At 39.3% G+C, this 22029-nt stretch overlaps 1 protein-coding gene across 3 annotated transcripts in view; it reads left to right on the forward strand.

Moving 5' to 3' along the window:
* XKRX (XK related X-linked) overlaps nucleotides 1-22029 on the forward strand; it is a 79638-nt gene that overhangs the window by 10792 nt on the left and 46817 nt on the right. The window contains exon 3 of one of the 3 annotated variants that reach the window (XM_010975765.3): nucleotides 1738-21183. The exons of the other annotated variants lie outside the window; for them this stretch is intronic. Within the exon in view, the coding sequence (XP_010974067.1) occupies nucleotides 1738-2483 (746 nt within the window). The 3' untranslated portion in view covers nucleotides 2484-21183. Of the gene's footprint in view, nucleotides 1-1737; nucleotides 21184-22029 lie in introns of those variants that run through there. 3 annotated transcript variants of the gene reach the window in all.

The raw sequence follows: 22029 nt of genomic DNA on the forward strand, positions 1-22029 counted from the left end.
AGCAAACTCCCCAAGGCTCCATAAGTAATCGGTGGCAAAAAGGATTGGAATCCAGGATGTCTTCCTTTAGAACCGGTATTTCTAACTATATCACTCTACAAAGAATGTAAGGGAAGCTTTCTGCAAGGCCTTGTTTTCAGTTCTTCAGTGATTTCTCCTGTTAACTTTCTGACAATACCATCTCTTCTAAGGTTTTGTAAGCACCTTTTTGGTTTTAGTTTTCCTCATTTTCACCCACCCTGCTGTCTTCTCCTTGCTACCCGTTTTCTAATTCCTTTTTCGCTGAGAGGCCATCTGTATCAGCATAGATGAGCAAATTCACTAGCAGCATTATGACGTCTTATGGCGTGTATCTGTTTGCAGGGAGACAGACAAAAAGTGTTTTTATATTTATTGGAAGCTTTCTACCTTTTATTACACTACTATCAATAAATGAGTTCTAATTTAAGAGAAAGCATCACCACACCTGGCTAGCTGTACATGCTCTGGTGTTCCAAACTCCACAAGGAACATCAATTCTTGAGGATGGTATTAAATTGACATTTCAGTGGCTCTAGTTCCCTGGATGCAGTGTTTTTATGGGAACAGAAAGCTCCAGCTTTTCTTTTGGATGAGTACACTCAGGCCTCTCACTCTTCTAGAGAGCACGAGATTTTTCTTAGTGATCGGTATCCTTTGACATAAAGAAAGGAAAGGAAAGGGCCACTGTATGTTCTATAGCTGAGACTTAGCATAGCAGGTTATAGAGCACCCTGACCCTTCAGGGCCCCTACTCTAACACATGGTGATACGGATGTTATGGGCTAGGAAATGGGGTTTTAAAATTTTTAAACCATTCTTCTGGAAGTTGCTAAAGGATGCCAAAACCCCGGGGTGATAAATTGGCACTGCTGATGATTCATACAAGCAACTCTAGATTAGCTGAGTGACCTAGGGAACTAGATATTCAGTGACTTGCACAAGCTCCCACACTGCTGAACCAAGGACTTCCAGTCGTGGGTATTTTATGCTGCCTCTCTAAACTCAGAATTCTTCATTAACTCTACAAGCATTTATTGAGCACCTACTATACTCTAGGCAGTGTGTTAGGCTCCGGGGATGCAGCAGTGAGCAAAATAGACCTGGTCCCTTCTGCCCTCATGGGATTTCCAGTATATATTTTGACACATTTTAGAAGCACACACAAACAAGATTAGCTCCTTGGGAAAGATATTCATCAAAGAAGGGACTTCTATAACCAAAGGCATTCTCTATGAGTCTTCTAAGACTGGGTTTTCTTCCAGATAGAGTTCTTTCTGCCTCCTCCATTGTTTCCTCAGAACCTTGTTTCATCAGGTAGATGCTGCCCATCCCTTTATATGTGCTCTTCTTGTGTTAGTGCCTCTCAATGCTTGTTCAGAGACCCACTTTTTAAAAAAACTTCATTTTGTATGTTTCTATGATTGTATAAGTATTGCAGTACATGGTCATTTTCTAATTTCTTGGGGAATTTAGACACTAGAGAAATGTAGAAAAAATTAAAAACTGCTACAAGCCTTACCACAAAAAATTTAGTTTCTTTCCATTTTCTTTCTGTGCATGTTATTTGTTTATGTAGCTGTATTCGTACTTAGATTTGCTCTTAACTGGGCCCGTCAAGTCTCACCTGTCATCTCTCTGAACCTCTGGGTCAGAATATAGACTTCACCAACATTGACTGATTGCCTGTTTTTTCTGTTTTATTTTTTTTTCTTACAGCTGTGCTAATGGTCTTTTCCCTGATATCTGTCACCTATGGGGCTACCCTCTGCAATATGTTGGCTATCCAGATCAAGTACGATGAATACAAGATTCGCCTGGGGCCACTAGAAGTCCTCTGCATCACCATTTGGCGGACACTGGAGATCACCTCCCGCCTTCTGATTCTGGTGCTCTTCTCAGCCACCTTGAAATTGAAGGCTGTGCCCTTCTTATTGCTCAATTTCCTGATCATCCTCTTTGAGCCCTGGGTTAAGTTCTGGAGGAGTGGGGCCCAGATGCCCAATAACATTGAGAAAAACTTCAGCCGGGTCGGCACCCTGATGGTGTTGATTTCTGTTACTGTCCTCTACGCTGGCATCAATTTCTCTTGCTGGTCGGCTTTGCAGTTGAAGTTGGCAGACAGGGACCTTGTTGAGAAAGGTCAGAACTGGGGACATATGGGCCTTCACTATAGTGTGAGATTGATAGAGAATGTGATCATGGTCTTAGTTTTTAAGTTCTTTGGCGTGAAAGTGTTACTGAATTACTGTCATTCCTTGATTGCCTTGCAGCTCATTATTGCTTATCTGATTTCCATTGGCTTTATGCTCCTTTTCTTCCAGTACTTGCACCCATTGCGCTCACTCTTCACCCACAATGTAGTGGATTACCTCCACTGTGTCTGCTGCCACCGACATCCTCGGGGCAGGGTTGAGAACTCAGAGCCATCTGTTGATGCTGAAGAAAGGCAAAGCATTGTCTGATTCTGTCTTCTGGGTATGTGGGAATGGGTTGGGGAAACTGCCAAGAGCAACTGGGAAATTGAAGGAGACTACGAGGCTCATGGGTGAGGACCCACCAGGACATTGTTTTGAGTTTTCTGGTAATCCTTTCAGAAGAAAGAGCAGCCCCTAAATAGATGTGATTTCCTTAAGATTGACTGCTATGTTTGGATACCAAGGTAGCCACTGTATACCTGGGAGGGTCAGAGATATCATTCACATCCCTCCCACCCAAGTCAGCTGTCTGGCTGCCCTCTGGGATGACTTACCTCCACACACCTAAGGTTCTCTGACCTTTAAGCTCTGCTCATTTGCTTGAGCATTACTGACCTTTCCATAGGCTGAGCTGAAAGGCCCCAAATCCCACCAGAATATATCTTGACTGATCAGAGGGTGTGACTGCTTACTGGTTATGGGTGCCTCCCAGGAAATGGTCTGACTAATGTGGAACCTGTAACTGTGAACGTGACTGGGGTCTTTTAATGCCAATGAGAAACTCTGATTAAGAGGAAAACCCCTACTATTAAAAGAGCTGCTCCCCAAATGAGTTAGTTCTCCATTAGGATTTTACTTGTGATCATTCATCAAGGATCTTACTTGTCAGTGGCCCTTCAAAGGCATGCTCTGAGGAGGGAGTGCAGAGTAGGATTCCTTAAAGGTGTAAACCAGAATGACTCTTTATCTCAGGGACCTGCATGGGCTTCCAGCATGTTGAGTGGATTGGTTGAGTCAAAGCTTCATGCCTCATTATCAGGGATTTCCTCCAACCTGGCTTTTTCTGTGCTCTTTTACCAAAATTGATGTGGATCTCAGAGAAGCTCAACTGTAATTGAAAATGTTTCTAAAGTGTGGAAGAAATGAAGATTGCTTTGTGTCTCCTACTGTCCTGAGTATTTTGTTGATTTGATTTTTTAGGGAAGAGAGAAGGTAAAAATAACTTGGACATCACTTTTATGTTTTTTGGGGTTGGGACAGTGGCTCATACTCCAAGGCAGAGTGAAGGCAGAGGAAGGAAACCAGGTCTGATCACCTTAAATCATCATCAGTACTGCTTTCTGCTCACACGATTTTATTTTCTAATAAGGAGCCTATGCTTATCAGCTGTCTGTTCGTTGCCACACCCCCAGTGGATGAATGCAGGTCTCTCTTTCTTAATTATCTTAGTGTTTAGATCTCATATTTGTTGGGTATTTTGATGAGCATGCCAGCTGGATGCCTCTAAAGTTACCAAGGGGTTGAAGTTACTATGGCCACTGCCTGTTGGGACCGAGTCCCCCAGCATTTACCTAACTGATGCTTGCCCCTCACACACCAGAAAAGTGAGAAGAACTCCAGGTAGCACGTACCAGTTGTGACCATCACAATGCTGTGAGGAATTGTGAACAATCTAACCTAAGGCTTTTCATTCTCATCCAGTTTTACTCTTGGGATCACGTTAGGAATTTATCTTTAGCCACTTCCCCTCCTCTTATCCCATGTCAGGACATTTTGTTGGAAGAGCTCCCTCTTCTAAGTGGCAGGGCTCTGAGCCAGAATTGTCCTATTTCCTGACATGTCTAGTGAAGCTTTCCCATCTTCAAGCACTGTTTAGGGCAAAAACGATTGGAACTTTAATTTGGGGGAGAGCGAAGTGACTTGCTTTGAAGTAGTGGAGATTTCCTTTTTCAGTCTAACACCCTCATCCCTCATCCTCATCTTTCATGATGGAGACTTAGGTTGTTGTCATAAAAAGCACACACTGCTGTCCTCTGAGTGTTATTCAAGGTGCATTTGAAAGAAATAATCTACCAAACCTCCAGAAGAACACACTGTCCCCTTGGAATTCAAGCAGGAATTTCTCCCCAGTGGTTAATATGCCTTCCATTAAGAGCAAGAGTGTGCGGAACTATAATTTGGTCCATAAAAGCCATGTGAGTCAACTCCTTCAGGGGCCAGTGCTATGAGAACATAGAGACACACACTGAGCCAGGCAAGCCAATTAGAGCTGGCGTGGAGATATACAGGCTGAGAGATGTGCCTCGTGCTGGACCAGGAGCGTTTCCCGCCGTGTATCCTCTCCAGCCTCAGTGACTTAATATCCCAGGAATGCAGAGAGTTTAGGGCGAGGTCTGTAGAGCAGCTTCCACTGGAAAAACCTGCTACCCTTACCCAGGGAGAAGAGACTCCAGGGATACATTATACAAATGAACATGCGGAACCTCCTATAGGTGGTGGCCTTTCTGTTCCACAGCAATCTTTTAGATACACCAGAGATGAAGGAATTGTGGGATATGGGTGGTCGGGCAGAGGAACGTGCTCCTTTCTACCTGCAAACACTTCTTTAATTGACTACTCTCTTTTTACCCTCTGAAATCTTAAAGCCACACCGGTACTTGTGTAGGGGCAAGTCTAACTGAGTGGGAGGCGGGCCAGAGATGGGGCCAGCAAATGAGTCTTGGAATAGGAGTGCAGAACCATGAAGTTCAGGGGGAAAAGCTAGGCCACGGTAGCAACAGCTATTCTCATGTCATTGGAAATTCAGTAGGCCAAGTGAACATGCTGGGGAAATGGATTAAATGAATCGTCAATTTCATTTGCACCACAAATGCTTTAAAGACTATGGGCATAGAACCATGAGGCACTGCAAGAGAATTAAACACTAGCTCATATTTATGAGCACTTACTATATATCTGGCATGGTGCTTTATATACATTGTTTGATTCAGCCTTGAAAACAACTCTTATGAGGGTAGATACTGTTATTCCCCATTTTATAAAAAAAAAGATTCGAAGGTACAGAAAAGTGAAGTGATCTGCCTAAGGTCACAGCTAGTGTCAGAACCAGGATTCATTCTTGGGCACTCTGACTCCAGAGCTTACACTCTTTTTTAAAAATTTTATCTTATTTATTTTTTATTTTAGGGGGTAATTAGGTTCACTTACTTATTTTTTAGAGGAGGTACCGGGGATGGAACCCAGGACCTCGTGCATGCTAAGCATGTGCTCTGCCACTGAGCTATACCCTCCCCGGCCAGAGTTTATACTCTTGATCATGACACAAACCTCTGAGTCCTCTTAGGTCCTTTGTGAAACTATTTTAATATGTTAGTGCTTTCAGCAATATTTTATGGGCTATGGCTGGGTTCATATCAAGCAGGCTTTCTCACAAATACTCCTTATCAAAGGGCACCATTCAATCCACTCTAGAGAAGGGTCAAGTCCTAAAAGGCCTGGGATGAAAACTGAGCGTGTGTTCACATGGACTTGAAGGTTGGAAACAGGGAGGGTTTGGAAGTGGGGTTGGGGGGAGGGGAAGGATGGTGGAAGGACTCATTTCCTTTCTAGTTTCAGGATTTGTCTCCTCTATGTTCTTAAACACACACCTTCCAGACCCTGGTTGTGGGAATAAAACAGGAAGGAGCAATTCCCAGGCAGGTTTGTATGAATATTTCCTCCAGAAACAAGCAGTCAGAGCAGGGTGGTGCTGAAGCTCATGCTGTCATACTTTGTCTTGCCAACACTGCTCTTACTCCTGCTGAGAAGCTGAGTCTTGGTTCTAGAGCAGGCCAGGGGATGGGGACAGTGCTGAATAACGCCCCTCCAGGAGCTGTCACAGTCCTGAGAGCCTGGGTCAACCTTGAGTGCTCTTTCAGCTACCCTCTCATGCCTGCACCTCACAAGGTCATAGTCCTTGGTGTTACAGAATTGATTGCTGCTTCCTGGGGCAGGGTTGAGGTGGGTGGCTGTAGGGTACTCCCCCAAATACTCCATCTAAATCAATAAGGCTCTGTCTCAGAAATCCTTTAGTATCAAATCACTTGACTCTGGACCCTCCAAAATATTTACCAAAGAGTGGGGATCCTTCTTCTCTGAAGCTTTTGCTATTGGGCTTTATTATTGTTGGGAGGTGGGGATATTGAATAATATCCTCCAAACTGAGAAGGAACTTTAAGACTGAAAAATGAAGCAGGCAGCTCCATAAAGTGCAATTATGAAGTTTATTGTGGGTAACTTCTGTCTAGGCAGGATCGAGTGAGCAACAATTCAGAGGTATTCTCAGCTGCACTGTGCACTGCACCGCTGAAAGATAAAAAGAGAATCTGACTACCAAGGGAAAAGCATGTCCACACTGTTGCAAACTGGGTGTTTTTCCTCCCCCGCAGGGGTCTCATGACCGTTAACCACCTGTGTCAGCAAAAGGCATTCTTAAACTCTTCATATCAGATGAAAGCAGGGTAGAAGTTGATAGGGAACTCATCTGGCTTGGGTGCATTCCTTGTGAGTTATGCTGAAGTTCAGTCATGCGAAGAGGGAAGGGGGTAGGACTGCGGGCCTCAGGTGGAGCTGACAAAATGGAGTCAGTGTGGTTCAGCCACACAGTTACTATCCAGGGGACGCATATGCCCATAATCTTATCCTGCCTTTCCTCCTGAAGGACTGGCACCATCAGTCACACACTTTAGACCTTAGAGCCTCTGAGGTGCACAGTGAGAGTATGTTATGAGCCTTGGCAACAAAGCATATACCATGTGAACCCAGGAAGTAGCAAGGCCAACCTGTGTGAGATATGGGAACTACATGTGAAAACACATTTCCATGAAGAGAAATAGCACTTTATAAAATTCAAGGCACACTTAACACGTATTAGCTCTCGTACCACTATGTCATTGTTAGAACAAGCCCTCTGAGTTGTACACATGGATTTGCATTGTTCTAACTTTCAATTCAATTAATCAGACAATTATTAAACTCTTATTTTGTGCCTGGAAAACCTATGCTGATATCTGAAAGTGCTATATAGATGCTAAAAGACAAGTGAGTCCAAAATATTGAGTGTAAGTAATATTGGAGATTAACAGGCACTCTCCATACATTACTGGTATGAGAGTAAAGTATTGGCACAAGTTTTTGGAAGGCAATTTGTCAGTATTTGTCAAAATTAAACGGGTATACTTTTTATCTCAGAATTTTAACCTCTAGGAATTTTTAAGCCACAGTTGTGCAGAGAGATATGTACAAGAATGTTCACTGAGGCAGTTTGTAAATGAAAAATTGGTAACTTAAATTTTCATCCATAGGGAAATGATTAAATTCTGGCAATTCCATTCCTGAAGTTTTGTCCAGTCATTAAGAAGAATGGAGTGGGTGTATACAGCATGTGCTGAGTGAAAAGATAGGTTAAAAAAGCAAGTTGGAGAACAAAATATATAGGATAAGGTTTGAAGAACTACTCAAAATTTGGAAACAAGGGTGTGATAGGACGAATGATGATCACTTCCTTCCACCTTGCCCCCGAAATCTTGTCCTAATCCTCATAACCTGTGAATATGTTATGTTACATGGCAAGGGAGAATTAAGGGGCAACTGAGGTTGCTAATCAGTTGGCCTTGAAATGGGAAGTTACCCTGGATTATCCAGGTGTGCTAGATATGATCATAAAGGTCCTCATAGAGAGAAGGCACAGATATTTGAAGATGTTGCACTTTTGTCTTTAAAGATGGAGGAAGGGGCCACACACAGAAATGCAGTTCTAAAAGCTGTTAAAAGCAAGGAAATAAGATTCTCCCATAGAGCCTCTAGAAGGAGCAGGGCCTGTCGACACTGATTTTAGCCCAGTGAAACTGGCTTTGGATTTCCATTCAGCAGAACCGTAAGAAAATGTGGTTTTTAAAACCACCTAGTTTGTGGTGATTTATTAAAGCAGCACTAGGAAACTAATACAAAGGAAAGAGATGATTACTTGATGCTTTAATGTCACGTTAAGAGCATTTTCACACAACATTGTAAAATGACTATAACTCAATAAAATAAAAAAAATGTGAAACAAAAAAAAAAGCATTTTCTAATAGGCCTGTTTGGGTGTCATCTGACTCTCTAGGTCTAGAGAAGTGTAATTTGGCATGATTGGATTCAGTCATTTTACAATTCTGTGAAACTGATAAGATGCAATGACATTTTCTGTCCACCTAAAGAAGACACCACGATTTTAGTTCATACTGCCCTGTTGGACATTAATCGGCTTTAATTCTAACTTAGCAATATTATTTTTGCATTTCTTTGTTTTTTAACTGACTATATATAAACTACCAGTTCTCATATCCTCTTTTGATTTAACTTTGCCATCCTGCTGGTTTCCTTCATGAGTTAAAATTAAACTTTGACACATGCACACACTCTATTTGCATGAATTTTTTTGAACATTTTGAAAATCATATTTTAACAATGATGATTTTTGTGAAAACAAAACAAACAACAATATGGTGGTAGGAGGAGCTGGAGGAAAGTGCTCCAAACTCTTTACAGCAGTTCTCTGATTGAGGAGGTTGCAGAGATGATTAGGGATTTCTTTTGTGTTAAGTAGCTTGCAATATTTGAATTTTGTATAATTTTAGATGTTTGAAATCTGAAAAATATATTATATTAAAAAGTAAATATATGTAAAAAACAATTTACGCACAGTGTCTGCCCCCAACAAGTTTAAAATCTGGTTGGAGAGAGATGTACTCTATACAACTAACTAGAAATATAAGGCAAATTATGATAGGTACCCATGAATGAAGTGGGCTGTCATCTGTTGAGTGCTTATTAGATACCAAGGTCCATGTTGGATCATTTACATAATTTTATTTCATCATCACAACAGTCCTCTGAAGTAGATGATATCTGTCTCCATTTTTCAGATGAAGAAACTAAAGCTGAGAGTGATTTACCTAAGGTCACACAACTACTAGGGGAAAGAGCCAGAATTTAAATCCTGGTCTTTTTGATTCCAAAGATCATATTCTTTGCATTCTACTACACTGCCTCACATAGATGTTGGTCTCATGGTCTGGACTGGGTAGGACTGAAGTTAATGGGTATTTTACACTCATCGTTGGCTCTTTAAATGGGGCGAGTACATTCACAGAGGGGAACAAAGGACCCTTATCTCTAATATTTACCCAAATTAGGCCATGGCTTAGCCTTGTCTATATGCTTTCCTGTCTTCCATTGCTCATATTCTTGGCTTTAGGTTCCAGTGCCTCCTTGCTTTCCTGATCCATTTGGCTCTGCTTCTCTGGTGTACAAACCTCTGCCTGTCTCACTTGACTGTTCAGTTTGCTCTTTCCCATTGGATTGTCTCCCTTGCCAATGAGAGATTCCTCCTGTGAGCCTTGGCCCCAGGTACTCACACCTGCTAGGTAAGCTGCCTTGTCTTCCAGCCAGGAAAGTGGGACTGAATGGGCATAGCCAGGTCAGTAAACTAGAACGTCTCTGGGAGTGTCAGGGAAGACTCATGTTTGCTTAAGTGGCCAAGCCAGGAATTCAGTGCCAGAGCAGAAAAGCAGGAATTTATTAATTGGGAATGAAGTTGAAGCTGGGATCTGAAGGATAGGCAGGTAAATAACAGGACAAATCTGAAGTCTACAGGGGTAGCCTGGCCTGAAAACCAGCGTGGCATTGACTGAGACAGCAATGGAAGGAAGGAATGCAGATGCTTGTCACTAAGTGAATGAGTGAGGTTTGGGGTTTTATTGCCTAATCATTGGAGACTGCTTCTGTTTAGGCTTTCTCTATAATACCTGTCAGTGAAGGCAACGAGATATAAGCAAAGTGCTGTGAGAGCACTGAGGAAAGATTCAATTGGGACTGAGAGCCTTGAAGGATAAGTAGAGTTGCCATTGGTGGTGGGTGGGGGTGCATTTTAACAGAGGGAACAAACAAGCAATGACACAGAGCTATTGCAGATGACATGATAATTATATATAGAAAACCTTAAAGACCACCAAAAAACTATTAGAACAAACAAATGAATTGGGTAAAGTTGCCAGATACAAAATTAATATACAGAAATCTATTGTGTTTCTATGCAATAACAATTAACTATAAGGAAGGGAAATTTAGAAAACAATCCCACTTACAATTATATCAAAAAGAATAAAACACCTAAGAATAAATCTAACTAAGGAGATAAAAGACCTGTACTTGGAAAACTATGACATTGATGAAAGAAAATGAAGACGACACAAATAGATATACTGTGCTCATAGATTGGAAGAATTAATATTGTTAAAATGACCATAATCCCCAAAACAATCTACAAATTCAATGCAATCTCTATTAAAATACCAATAGCATTTTTCACAGAACTAGAACAAATAATTCTAAAAATACATATGAAAACACAAAAGACCTCAAATAGCCAAAATAATCTTGAGAGAAGAACAGAGCTGGAGGAATCACACTCCCTGACCTCAGACTATACTACAAAGCTACAGTATTCAAAACAGTATGGTACTGGAACAAAACCAGACATATATCAATGAAGCAGAATAGAGAGCTCAGAAATAAACTCACACTTAAATGGTCAATTAGTCCACGACAAAGGAGGCAAGAATATACAATGGGAGGAAAGATAGCCTCTTCAATAAATGGTATTAGGAAAACTGGACTGCTTTCCCACATCATATACAAAAATAAACACAAAATAGATTAAAGACTTAAATGTAAGACCTGAAACCATGAAACTCCTAGAAGAAAACAGGCAGTATGCTCTTTGACATTAGTCATAGCGATATTTTGGATGTCTCCTCAGGCAAGGGAAACAAAAGCAAAAATAAACAAATGGGAATATATCAAATAAAAAGCTTTTGCACAGTGAAGGAAACTCAACAAAATAAAACAACAGCCTACTGAATGGGAGAAGATATTTGCAAATGATATATACAATATAGGGTTAATATCCAAAATATACAAAGAACTCATACAACTCAACATTAAAAAAAACAATCTGATTAAAAAGTGGGCAGAGGACCTGAATAGACATTTTTTTTTAAAAAAAGACATACAGATAGCCAATAGACACATGAAAAGATACACAATGTCACTAAATCATCAAGGAAATAGAAATGAAAACCACAATGAGACATCACCTCACTCTTGTTAGAATGGCTATAATCAAAAAGACAGCAAATAACAAGCGTTGGTGAGGATGTGGAGAAAAAGGAACCATTGTGTACTCTTGGTGGGAATGTAAATTGGTACAGTCACCATGTAGAACAGTATGGCAGTTCCTCAAAAAATTAAAAATAGAACTATCATACAATCCAGCAATTCCACTTTTGGGTATTTTTCTGGAGAAAACAAAACACCAATTAGAAAAGATACATGCACCCCTATGTTCACTGCAGCTCTATTTACAATAGCCAAGATATGGAGGCAGTGTAAGTGTCCATTGATAGATGAATGGATAAGGAAGATGTGAGATACACACACACACACACACAATAAAATATTAGTCATAAAAAAAGGATGAATGTTGCTTATATGTCATTGCCTGACACTGCCAGGCAATGTCATATCAAATGGCTGGAATGCGATGATATTATGCTAAGCAAAATAAGACAAGAAAAGACAAATACTGTATGATTTCACTTATATGTGGAATCCCAAATGAAAAAAAAAATTACAAAACAGAAACAAACTCAGATACAGAGAAGAAACTGGTGGTTGCCAGAGGGGAGGGGTGTGGCAGGATACAGGATAAGTGAAATAGGTGAGAGAGATTAAGAGTTACAAACTTCCAGTTATAAAATAAGTGTCATGGAATGTAATGTACAGCATGGGGGATATAGTCAATAATATAATAACTTTGTATGGTGATGGTAACTAGACTTAGGGTGATTATTTGTAATGTATAAAAATACCGAATTAATATGCTGTATACCTGGAGCTAATACAATATTTTACATCAATCTATCCTTCAATTAAAAAAAAGCTGTCAAGGCCCATGACATATATGTTCACTAAACAGGAAGTAGTCGCAGTGTGGCTGAAATATAGTGTGCATTAGAGATGAGGCTCAGGGAGAGATGAAGTTAGAAAGGTAGAGTGAGAGGTGGGGGAACTGTGGAGGTGCCTTACATATATTGGCTAAGAATCCTGAATTTGAATCTGTAAGCAATGGGGAATTACTTAAGGCTTTAAGAAAGCATCATACTGAAAAACTGACATTCTTGGATAATGTATAGTTCTATGAATGTTGACACATGTAGAGATTTGTGTAACCACCACTGCAATCAGGACACAGAACAGTTCCAATACCCCAAAGAATTCCCTTATACTACCCCCTTTGTAGTCATACCCTTCCCACACCCCTAATCCCTGGCAACCACTGATCTGTTCTCTTTCCCTATAGTTTTGTCTTTTTGAGAATGTCGTCTGTATGGAATCATACAGTACATAACCTCTTGCACTGAATGTTTCTGAGCAGAGGTAGTTAAGGCTATTTCAGGAAGATCACTTTGGTGTTGTGTGAAGGATGGATTAGACGAGTGTAAAACTAGATGTCAAGAGACCAGCTGCCAAGAGTTCAAACCAGAGATGACCATTAATGGTACATATTCATTAAAGGGCTGATTGTAATTAATCAAATAGCTGTGGGGGGAAAAAAGAAACTAAACAAGGTTATGTTTACATATCTATAATGTTTTGATATACTTTAGTATGATCACCCAAAGGGTGTAATAGTACATACACAGAGGGACCAAAAAACAAAACAAAACAAATAGAAAAAACCAGGCCACAAAAAAACACATACAATATAGTCCAAAATTTTTTTTTAAAAGACGTGTATATATGGATAGTAAAATGTCTGGAAGGTGTATAAATACACACCAAGATCTTAATGTGTTTCTTCTGTGGGATGGGATTAGAAGTGATAATTATCTTCTATATAATATTCTACATTTCCAAAGCCATATTTCTTCTCCTGCTCCCCCACCTCAACCCTGATGCCTGGAGAATAAGTGGGATATATGAAGTTCTTTGTGCTTTTTTACTACTTGATATAATTCTAGACATATGTTAGATGTGATAAATTTTATCATCATTTTATCAGTTATAATTTCTAAGTTATTAAGGAAAGAGTTAAGGTACTGTAATGAATTGACTTGGCCAGGATCACACAACTAATTAAGGGTAAATCAGAATGGAATCTAGGGCTCATACCTCTAGTCCATACTTCTTTTCAAAAACAACATAAAAATATTCAAACGTACATAAAAGAAGAGAGAAAACTATAATATACTTTCATGTACCATCACCCAGTTACAACATTTATCATCTTGCTATTCTTATTTCATCAAGCCTCCAATTATTTTTTCTTTTCATCTGGCTGGAAGATTTTGAAGAAAGTTTCACAGTAATTACTTTGATGTGCATTCTATAACTGTGAAATATATTAAGAAATGCACGTAAGTACTATGTCATCATCACACTCAACAAAATTAATGATAATTCCTTAATTCTCAGTCCATATTCATATTTTCTCAATTGTTTTCAAAATGTCTTTGTACTGTTGGTTTATTCAGATCAGGATCCAAACAAGATCCACCCATCACACTTGGGTAATAGTTATCGTCTCTCTTATTTTGTAATAGTCCATCCTCCCTTTTTTATGTCACTGACTTGTTGAAGAAACTAGGTCATTTTTTTCTGTAGACTATCCTGCACTATGGATTTGGCCAATTGCTTCCTTATGATACTGTTTAACTTGCTCTTCTGTCACTTATATTTCCTGTGAACTCTTAGTTAGATCCAGCAATTTGATTAGATTTAGTATCAATTTTTTACATTATAAGGTGCATTATGTCTGCATATCTCATTTTGATTGACGCTAAGATTGATCAGTGGGTTTAGATGATGCCAGCTTATACCCCTATTGTGAAGATCTCCATCAACCTTTTACCAAATAACCATTGCCTAGATCATTATAGAATGGCAAAATGGTGATTCTTCTAATACTAACATTTCTTCTGCACTTATTAGCTAAAGTTCTTCTATAAAAAAGAACTTTCCCTCATCAGCTATTTGCTTAATCTGAGGCAATTTATACAAGGAAAGCCAGGATAAATACTTTGTTTTCTCTTGGTCTTCTGAGGAATAAGTTGTTGCCTTAGCAGTCTCCAATGGTGCTCAGCAAAGGTTTTGTTTCATTTTGCTTTGCTTTTTAGCATCAGTATGAATTTATGTAATTTTATGTTGGACGTGCTTCAATCCAATGCAGTCATTATTCTTTGTTTAATAAACTTTTAATTTTAGACTAGCTTAAAATTTACAGAAATGTTGCAAAGAGTTCTCATATACCCCTCACTCAGTTTCCCCTATTTTTAACATCTATCTTACATTACTATGATACATTTGTCACAACTGAGAAACCATTACTGATGTACTGTTATTAACTAAACTCCATTATTTACTCAGATATCACTAATTTTTCCCTAACCCCTCTTTTCTGTCCCAGGATCCTACCCAGGATACCACATTACATTTAACTGTCATGTCTCCTTAGCTTCCTCTGGTCCGTAACAGTTTCCCAGACTTCCCTTGTTTTTAATGACCTAGAGAGTTCTGAGAAGTACTGGTTAGGTATTTTGTAGAATGTCCCTCAACTGGGGTTTGTATAATATTTTTCTCGTGGTTAGACTGGGCTTATGTGTTCTTAGGAGAAAGACTACAGAGGAAAAGTACTCTTTTCACCACATCATATGAAAGATACATGCTATCAACATGACTTATCACCAGTGATAACCTTGATCACCTGGCTGAGGTAGTGTTTGCCAGGTTTCTCTGCTGTAATATTATCTGCCCCCCTTCCATACTCTAGTCTTTATAAGCAAGTCACTAAGAGCAGCCCACACTCAAGGGGTGGGCAGTTAAGTTCCATCTCGGTAAGGAGGCATTATCTACATAAATTATTTGAAATTCTATCTGTATGGGGAATTTGTCTATTCTCCCCCATTTATTTATTTGTTCAATCATTTATTTGCATCATGGATATTTTATTCTTTGGGCTATAATCCAATCCTTCCTCCCTCCCTCCTTCTCTTCCTTCCTTCCTTTCTCCTCCCTTTTCTCTCTCTTTCTCTTTCTCTCTCATTCATTCATAGTACCTTGTTACATCTAGTGATGGTGAAAGTCTAGATGGGGTGAGATCACATTTTTTTTTCCTGTTGTGTTTGGCTGGAATAGAGCAGTTGTTCTCTAAAAATTTTCTGTCTTGTTAGGCTGCCCCTTGCCTAGTCCACTGGATAAAGACAGCAGGCTTCTGCTGGAGTTTTGTTTGTTTTTTGGGTTTTGTTTTTTTTGCATTTTTTTTTTCTGTCTATACTCATTGGTGTTTCCAAGTTGCTGGCTTCTTCCACTCCAGGATATATGAAGCAAAAAGAAAACCCAGAGAACTCAGGTCCCTAGCCTGTCTGCCTTCTTACCTCCATCTTTCAGAGGTTTCTTATGTTTGTTTATTTCCAGAGGTTATAGTTGTCCTTAGTGAAAGGAACAGGAAAAAATATGTCTACTCCATCTTCCCAGCAACGAACTTTTGGACATTGACCTTATGTCCTGCTATCTCACTAAAGTCACTTAGTAGTTTGTGCAGTTTTTTGTAGATTCTTTGGGGTTTTCTACATAGTTTTACTTCCTCCATTACAATTAGCATGTGTTAGGCAATTAAAAAAATCTTTATATATAATAATTCTTTAAATGCCATATCATTGCAAGTTTCTTTTTTGAGATCTAGTTCATTTTTATTGAGGTATAGTTGCTTTACAATATTATAGTAGTTTCAGGTGTACAGCATGGTGATTCAGTATTTTTACAGTTTATACTCCATTATAAGTTATTACAAGATAATGGCTGTAATTCCCTGTGTTATATAATATAGCACTGTTGTGTCTCTTAATCTCATACCCCTGATGTGTCATTTGTATTATTTTTTTAGATTCCACATATAAGTGAAATGATATGGTATTTGCCATTCTCTGACTTATTTCACTAAGCATAACACATAATATTCTTTAGGTCCATCCATGTTGTTGCAAATGGCAGGATTTTATTCTTTTTTATGGCTGAGTACTATTCCATTGTGTATACATACCACATTTTCTTTATCTAGTCATATGTTGATGGACACTTAGGTTGCTTCTATATCTTGGCTATTGTAAATAGCACTGCTATGAACATTAAGGTGAGTGTATTTTTGTTTTTTTCTGGATATATACCCAGGAGTGGAATTACTGAATCACACTGTAGTTCTGTTTTTAGTTTTTTGAAGAAACCAGCCAACCCTTGTAATTTTCCTTTAGGCAACTACCAGACAGGTCAAAATACACATTCACAATTCTTTGAGCATAAGGACTATATTGTTTCCTCTGGCACAACCACCTGCACCAGGAGTATAGGTTGTTATTTTCACAGCTGCTGCCAATCTGGTGAGTGAGGGATGGCAAGCATACAACTTAAAAATGCCACAGTCCCCTTTTCCTGCTATGCAGCATCTTCTTTCTTCATTAAGCTTTCCCTTGGTTGGTATGAGTTTTTACTAGATTCCAAAGATCCCAGAAAGTTGATTTTGAAAGTCTGATAGCTTATTAGTTGCTTTTGTGGAGGGATGGAACCCTGGAATTACCTACTCCATCATTTTTGGTAAACTCTTTTTTTTTGTAAGGATAGCAATTCCACTTCCAAGCTCCTAACATGAATGAGCTAAAACCAGATGTCCACTCATTACTTTTTAATGCACAAATTGTCTTCATCATTGGCCAGTGAAATCCCCTTCAGAATGGCTTGTTGTCCTTTTGACAGAATCCCAGTCATCTTTGTTAGCTCCCTTGCTTTCTGGTACAGGGTCTCAGGCTTATCTTGGACATTCACTGACTCAGACCTGGATAGCCATTTCTCCAAGGGCCTCTGGTTCCTTTAGGTGGGAAATGGTATTTAAAGACCAAAGCCTGTGTGCTAAGGGTATTAGTTGCTGTTGAGTTGTCATTGCGTCTAGGCTTTTCACTGGCTAGAGCTAGGGAAAACATTTGTAAAAATGAAAAATATCGTGAGTTCATAATGATATTTCCAGTTCAAACTCAGTAGTACAGGGCTTTACCCAATTTCTTTATTTTATATTTTTATCTTTTTTCTCTTACCCTGATAATCTTGGTTTCTAACTACATTAACATCATACTTATTTGGCTTATTCTAAATAAAGCAATAATAATTTCAAAATAACAATGCCAATATTATTATTAACAATAAGACTACTGAAAGCTGTTTAAAATTTCTTTGTGGTTCATTTTGTTCTTAGACCACATATCACTAGGGATGTATAGCCAAAATACTGTCTTTTAAAGTCACTTGATGTTATTCTTTTCTTTGTATGATTATGCCAACTTGATATGCAGTGAGGCCATTTGTTTCTGTTTGTTTTCCATTTTTAAGGGTTATTTTTTATTTTCTTTTGACTTAATTTCATTTTTAACTATGCTTCCAACATCAGAACTAGATCACAAGGTACATTCAGAGATTAGCTTCCATTCTTTTTTTTATAGTCTTCCAAGTGGTGAATTTATTTTTTATTCCACCCAAAATTGACAGCCAATTTCTGTGCTTTCCTTGGTAATATTAATACAATTTTTCCATATTCTTGTGTCTCTGAATAGTTTTTCTTTATATATTTTGATATTTCACTAACAAATAGTTATTTTGCTTTCATCATAGATAATGCTTTTTTCAATATAAAATGAAGTACTTTGCCTGACTTAATGCTTTTCCCCCTTCATTATTACATTTGACATTTATATGTCAAAGTTAAGGGGAAGAAGTAAGCACAAGTCTAGAACCATGTAAAGCTAAACTTTTTTTAAAAGCTAAACATTAATAGTTCTCTTTAAGCAGTGGGATTACAATGGATTTTTTTTTCCCTTTTCTGTGCTGTTTTCTAAAAATTTAACCTATGCATTGCTTCTCTAATCAGATGTTTCTGTACTTTAACAAAGCAACCAAGGTTGGAAGCTGCTTTGTGCCCTCATTTTTTCTGGGCCGTGTGTTTGCCACGCATTTGGATGCCTCTTAGGCATCATGACTACCTCTTCCCCTGCTCCTTTTCCTGTTTCCCAATCTAGATTGAATACCAGGTTAGAAATCTAGAATCATGTTGGAAACCTAGCAGGGTGGCTTCCATTCTTATCACTGTACTCTGTTCCTTCTTTCCCCCAGCTTTTTAAGAGTTTGGTTTATACTATTGAGCTCCTTGTTGAAAACATAAGCAAATATGTATATGTGTGTATATGTATGTGTATGTATTTCTACCCCTCTGTTACTGAAAAGGCGGCATGCTGTAGGAACTGTTCTCTGCCTTGCTTTTTACCACTTACTGTATCCTGGAGATCATTCTTTGTCAATATATGAAGATTATCTTCATCCCTTTTTATAACCATATATTACTCCAATACATGGGTTTCTTTCAGTCTTTTAATATTGCAAATAATGTCACAATGAAAATATAGGACGCATGCCATTTTGCATTTTTTTTCCTAATATGTCTTTGGAATAGTTTCTGGAAATTGAGATTGCTTTATGTGTGCCTATCTAATTTTACTAGAGACAAATTCATCTTCATAGGGGCTGTACCATTTTGCATTCCCATCACCAGTGTGTGAGTTCAGGCCTCTTTATATCTCTCCACAGAGCTAGTGAGGATCCAATTGGTATCTCTGGTCTTCATGGAACTGGAGCTACTTCACACCCTTCACCGCTCATCCCACAGATATATACCAGAGCTGGCATCCTATTATTTTCCCTATTACATACCCTGTGCTAAAAACAAATGAGTTGCCTGGCAGTAATGAGGAACGAAGTAATGTGGCAAGCCTTGGCTTGTTATGAGCCACGTCCCAAGCTGTCTGAAGCTGAGGCAGGTTCTGAAACATGTTAAACAGCCCTGACAGCCTGGTTGCAAATGAGTCCACATGGTCTGCTGTCTGTCCCAGTTATGTGATCTTGCCTATGCCCCTGACTGGAGGGCATAGGCCAGGACACACAAGACAGAATGGGACATTAGATGTGCACCTTTATACTTCCCTGAAGTACTTGTTTTCTGTTCACTATTATCAGCTTTGAACTAAGCCCAATGGAGGCATCCAAAAGACAAACACATCATTGTCATTGTTGTTGACACTTCTTTCATCTGTGCCACTAGTCTTCACTTGCATTCACTGCTTCTCCAAGTGTCTCCTTGGCGCTCTTGCCATCTTGTGGCAGGTCGGCAGGCTTAAGAATTGAAATGTTGACTTTTCATAAGTGTGAAGAAAATGTTGGCAACACTGTGAAGTAGAAAATGTTCATTACCAGTGTTCCAAGATTTTTTCTAGACCTCCCCTTATTCTTGCACTCCCAGACTTTCTTCAAGGTACCCTCTCTCTGACCTGAAATACTTAGAGGCTTGGTGGTCTCTGCACCCATCAATAGCTTCTTGTAACCATATGTCATCACATTCCTCTCCCAGAGAGTTTGTCCTCTAGCTGTGAAAAGAAAGCTTCTGTCTTTGGCTAAAAGGATTTCAGGCACCAGGGAGGGTGGCAATGGTAGAATGAAGGGAGGGTACAAACTTGAGAGTGAGACTGTTTCCTGGAATCATGTCATACAAGCATCATCTATTCAGCCTCTGCAGGGACCCTGACTTAGCAAGCTGAGAGAGAAACTGAAAGCACTTTCTGATATAATGGCAAATTTTCACAGTACCATTTCATTTATTGCTATCCATGGTACATGCTGGGTACTGCAGCTCATTAAAGTTTTTCCCCAGAGCTGACTCGATGTTTCAGTGGTAGTCTAAAAGGTGTGACCCGAAGGGTTCCGGAAAGACTCTGGAACCAAAAAGATGTTTTCCACTAGACTTTTTCTCTTCTGGAAATTTTCACTTGTATGTGAATATATGTATTTTAAATTATAAAAGCAAAGCATGGTTCCACTCAAAATGGCAGATTGAACATATGAATTTGTTTTTGCCCCATTTAAATGACTTGCAAAATGATAACAAGACAAAAGGATTGGTATCCAGAATATGTGTGTTGAATATGTGAAAAATGACAATGTGGGGATATTTTAAAAGGCATAACCCACAAGAACCAAGGGAATAGGAAAGAAGATAGCAAAGGTAGTATTTTTAAAGCTGGAAAGCAAGTGGTGAAGTAGGTAATTTACTCAGCAGATCTGAGAAAGTGGAACCTTATAACAATAGTGAGAAAAAAACCAATTTACACTGCCCTCCAAAAGGGCTCAGAAATTGACAGCAGCTTTGAAAATGGGAATGAAGATGGGCCTAAAAACAAGGGGATTGGTTGAAAATCTGTCTAAGAAGCAAATCTCCAGAATCCTTCCTACATTCCATGCACATGGCAACTGTCCTTTTCCCTGGCAAAAGATTGGAGATTTATTTTCTGGAAAAGGTAAAACAGAGAATCTCTAGACAGGAGGGATTCCAGATACCATTGAAGACAAAGGTATCCAACCAGAAACAGAGAGATTAAGTGAATGTTTACAAACTGAATGCTGATAACTTTAGCCCTCTTCCCCACTCAGTTTCCAGAAAGCTGTTGGCCAGGTGTGTATCCTCCAGATAGGAGATTGGAAGACCCTTCTCTGGAGAATCAGAAAAGCCCAGGAAGAAAGACCTAAATATATTGATGTCAAGTGTTCCCCAATGAAATGGCCCAACTACATTATCCTACAGTAAGGTCACAGTTGACAAACACCAACTACAGGCTTTGAACTTCCAATCAGCTTTTTCGTTTCCATTGCTAATTATAATCAGTGGTCAAAGATCAGTACACATCTGAAGAAAGTCTCTAATATGAAAGATAGAAGCCAAAATAAACATAGCAAAAGTGGATAATTCAGAACTTCTCAGTCTGTTTCTTCTACCCCAAAGCAGAGCTTCAGGTAAAGGCTTGCCCATAGCTGGTTAATTTTGGGAAGTAATCCCAGGAGACAAGAATGAGAGACTTAGGATAGTAAAATAGGGAAGGAAAGGAAGGATGCATTATCAAGTTAATCACTGCTGTTGGCAACTGGGGTTCTACCTTGCCAGTATCTTCTGAGGGGCTATGTTGAACCTACGTCAGAATTATCCTGAGGGATGATTTTTATAGGGTATTATGAAAAGGGAGAGCATTAATCCACTGGCTCCCAGCCCTCATTGGTCAAGGATATCAACTACCCTGCACTTCTGGGTTGTGTAGGCTGCAGCACAGAACTGATTTCCCCAAGCATACCTCTGTAGGTCAGAAGAGCCCTAGGGTGTAAAGCAATTCTTGGTACAGCTCAAGTGAGGCACTGGCAGATTACTCCTGCAAAGCACTGATTGCCACAGCAATGACTGGGCTAAATGGTGGGCTGAGAGGATGTGAAGCAATGTACACCAGGTGTCTACTACATATGGAGAAGAAAAGATTTTAAAAAACAAAAAAAACTGTTGTTAGTGAGATAGGAGGAAAGGGGGTAGGGCACAGCCATTAAAAGAATGACACAGCAATTAGCACCAAGATGGTGGAAGATTCAATTTTCAGTAGACCTTGAGCTTCAATATACGCTCATTGAAATACAACAGCATGCTAGATGGCACTCTCACAGGTGCCAGGACAGTTTTAGGGCTGACCATAAAAGGTCAAAAGTAGATGATGGCACAGTTCCTGGGACTCCCAGCCCCTTCCCCAAAGTGGTTGGAATAATCCTCCCACTT

This window comes from Camelus dromedarius, chromosome X (genome assembly GCF_036321535.1).
Source record: "Camelus dromedarius isolate mCamDro1 chromosome X, mCamDro1.pat, whole genome shotgun sequence".
Classification (NCBI taxonomy): Eukaryota; Metazoa; Chordata; class Mammalia; order Artiodactyla; family Camelidae; genus Camelus; species Camelus dromedarius.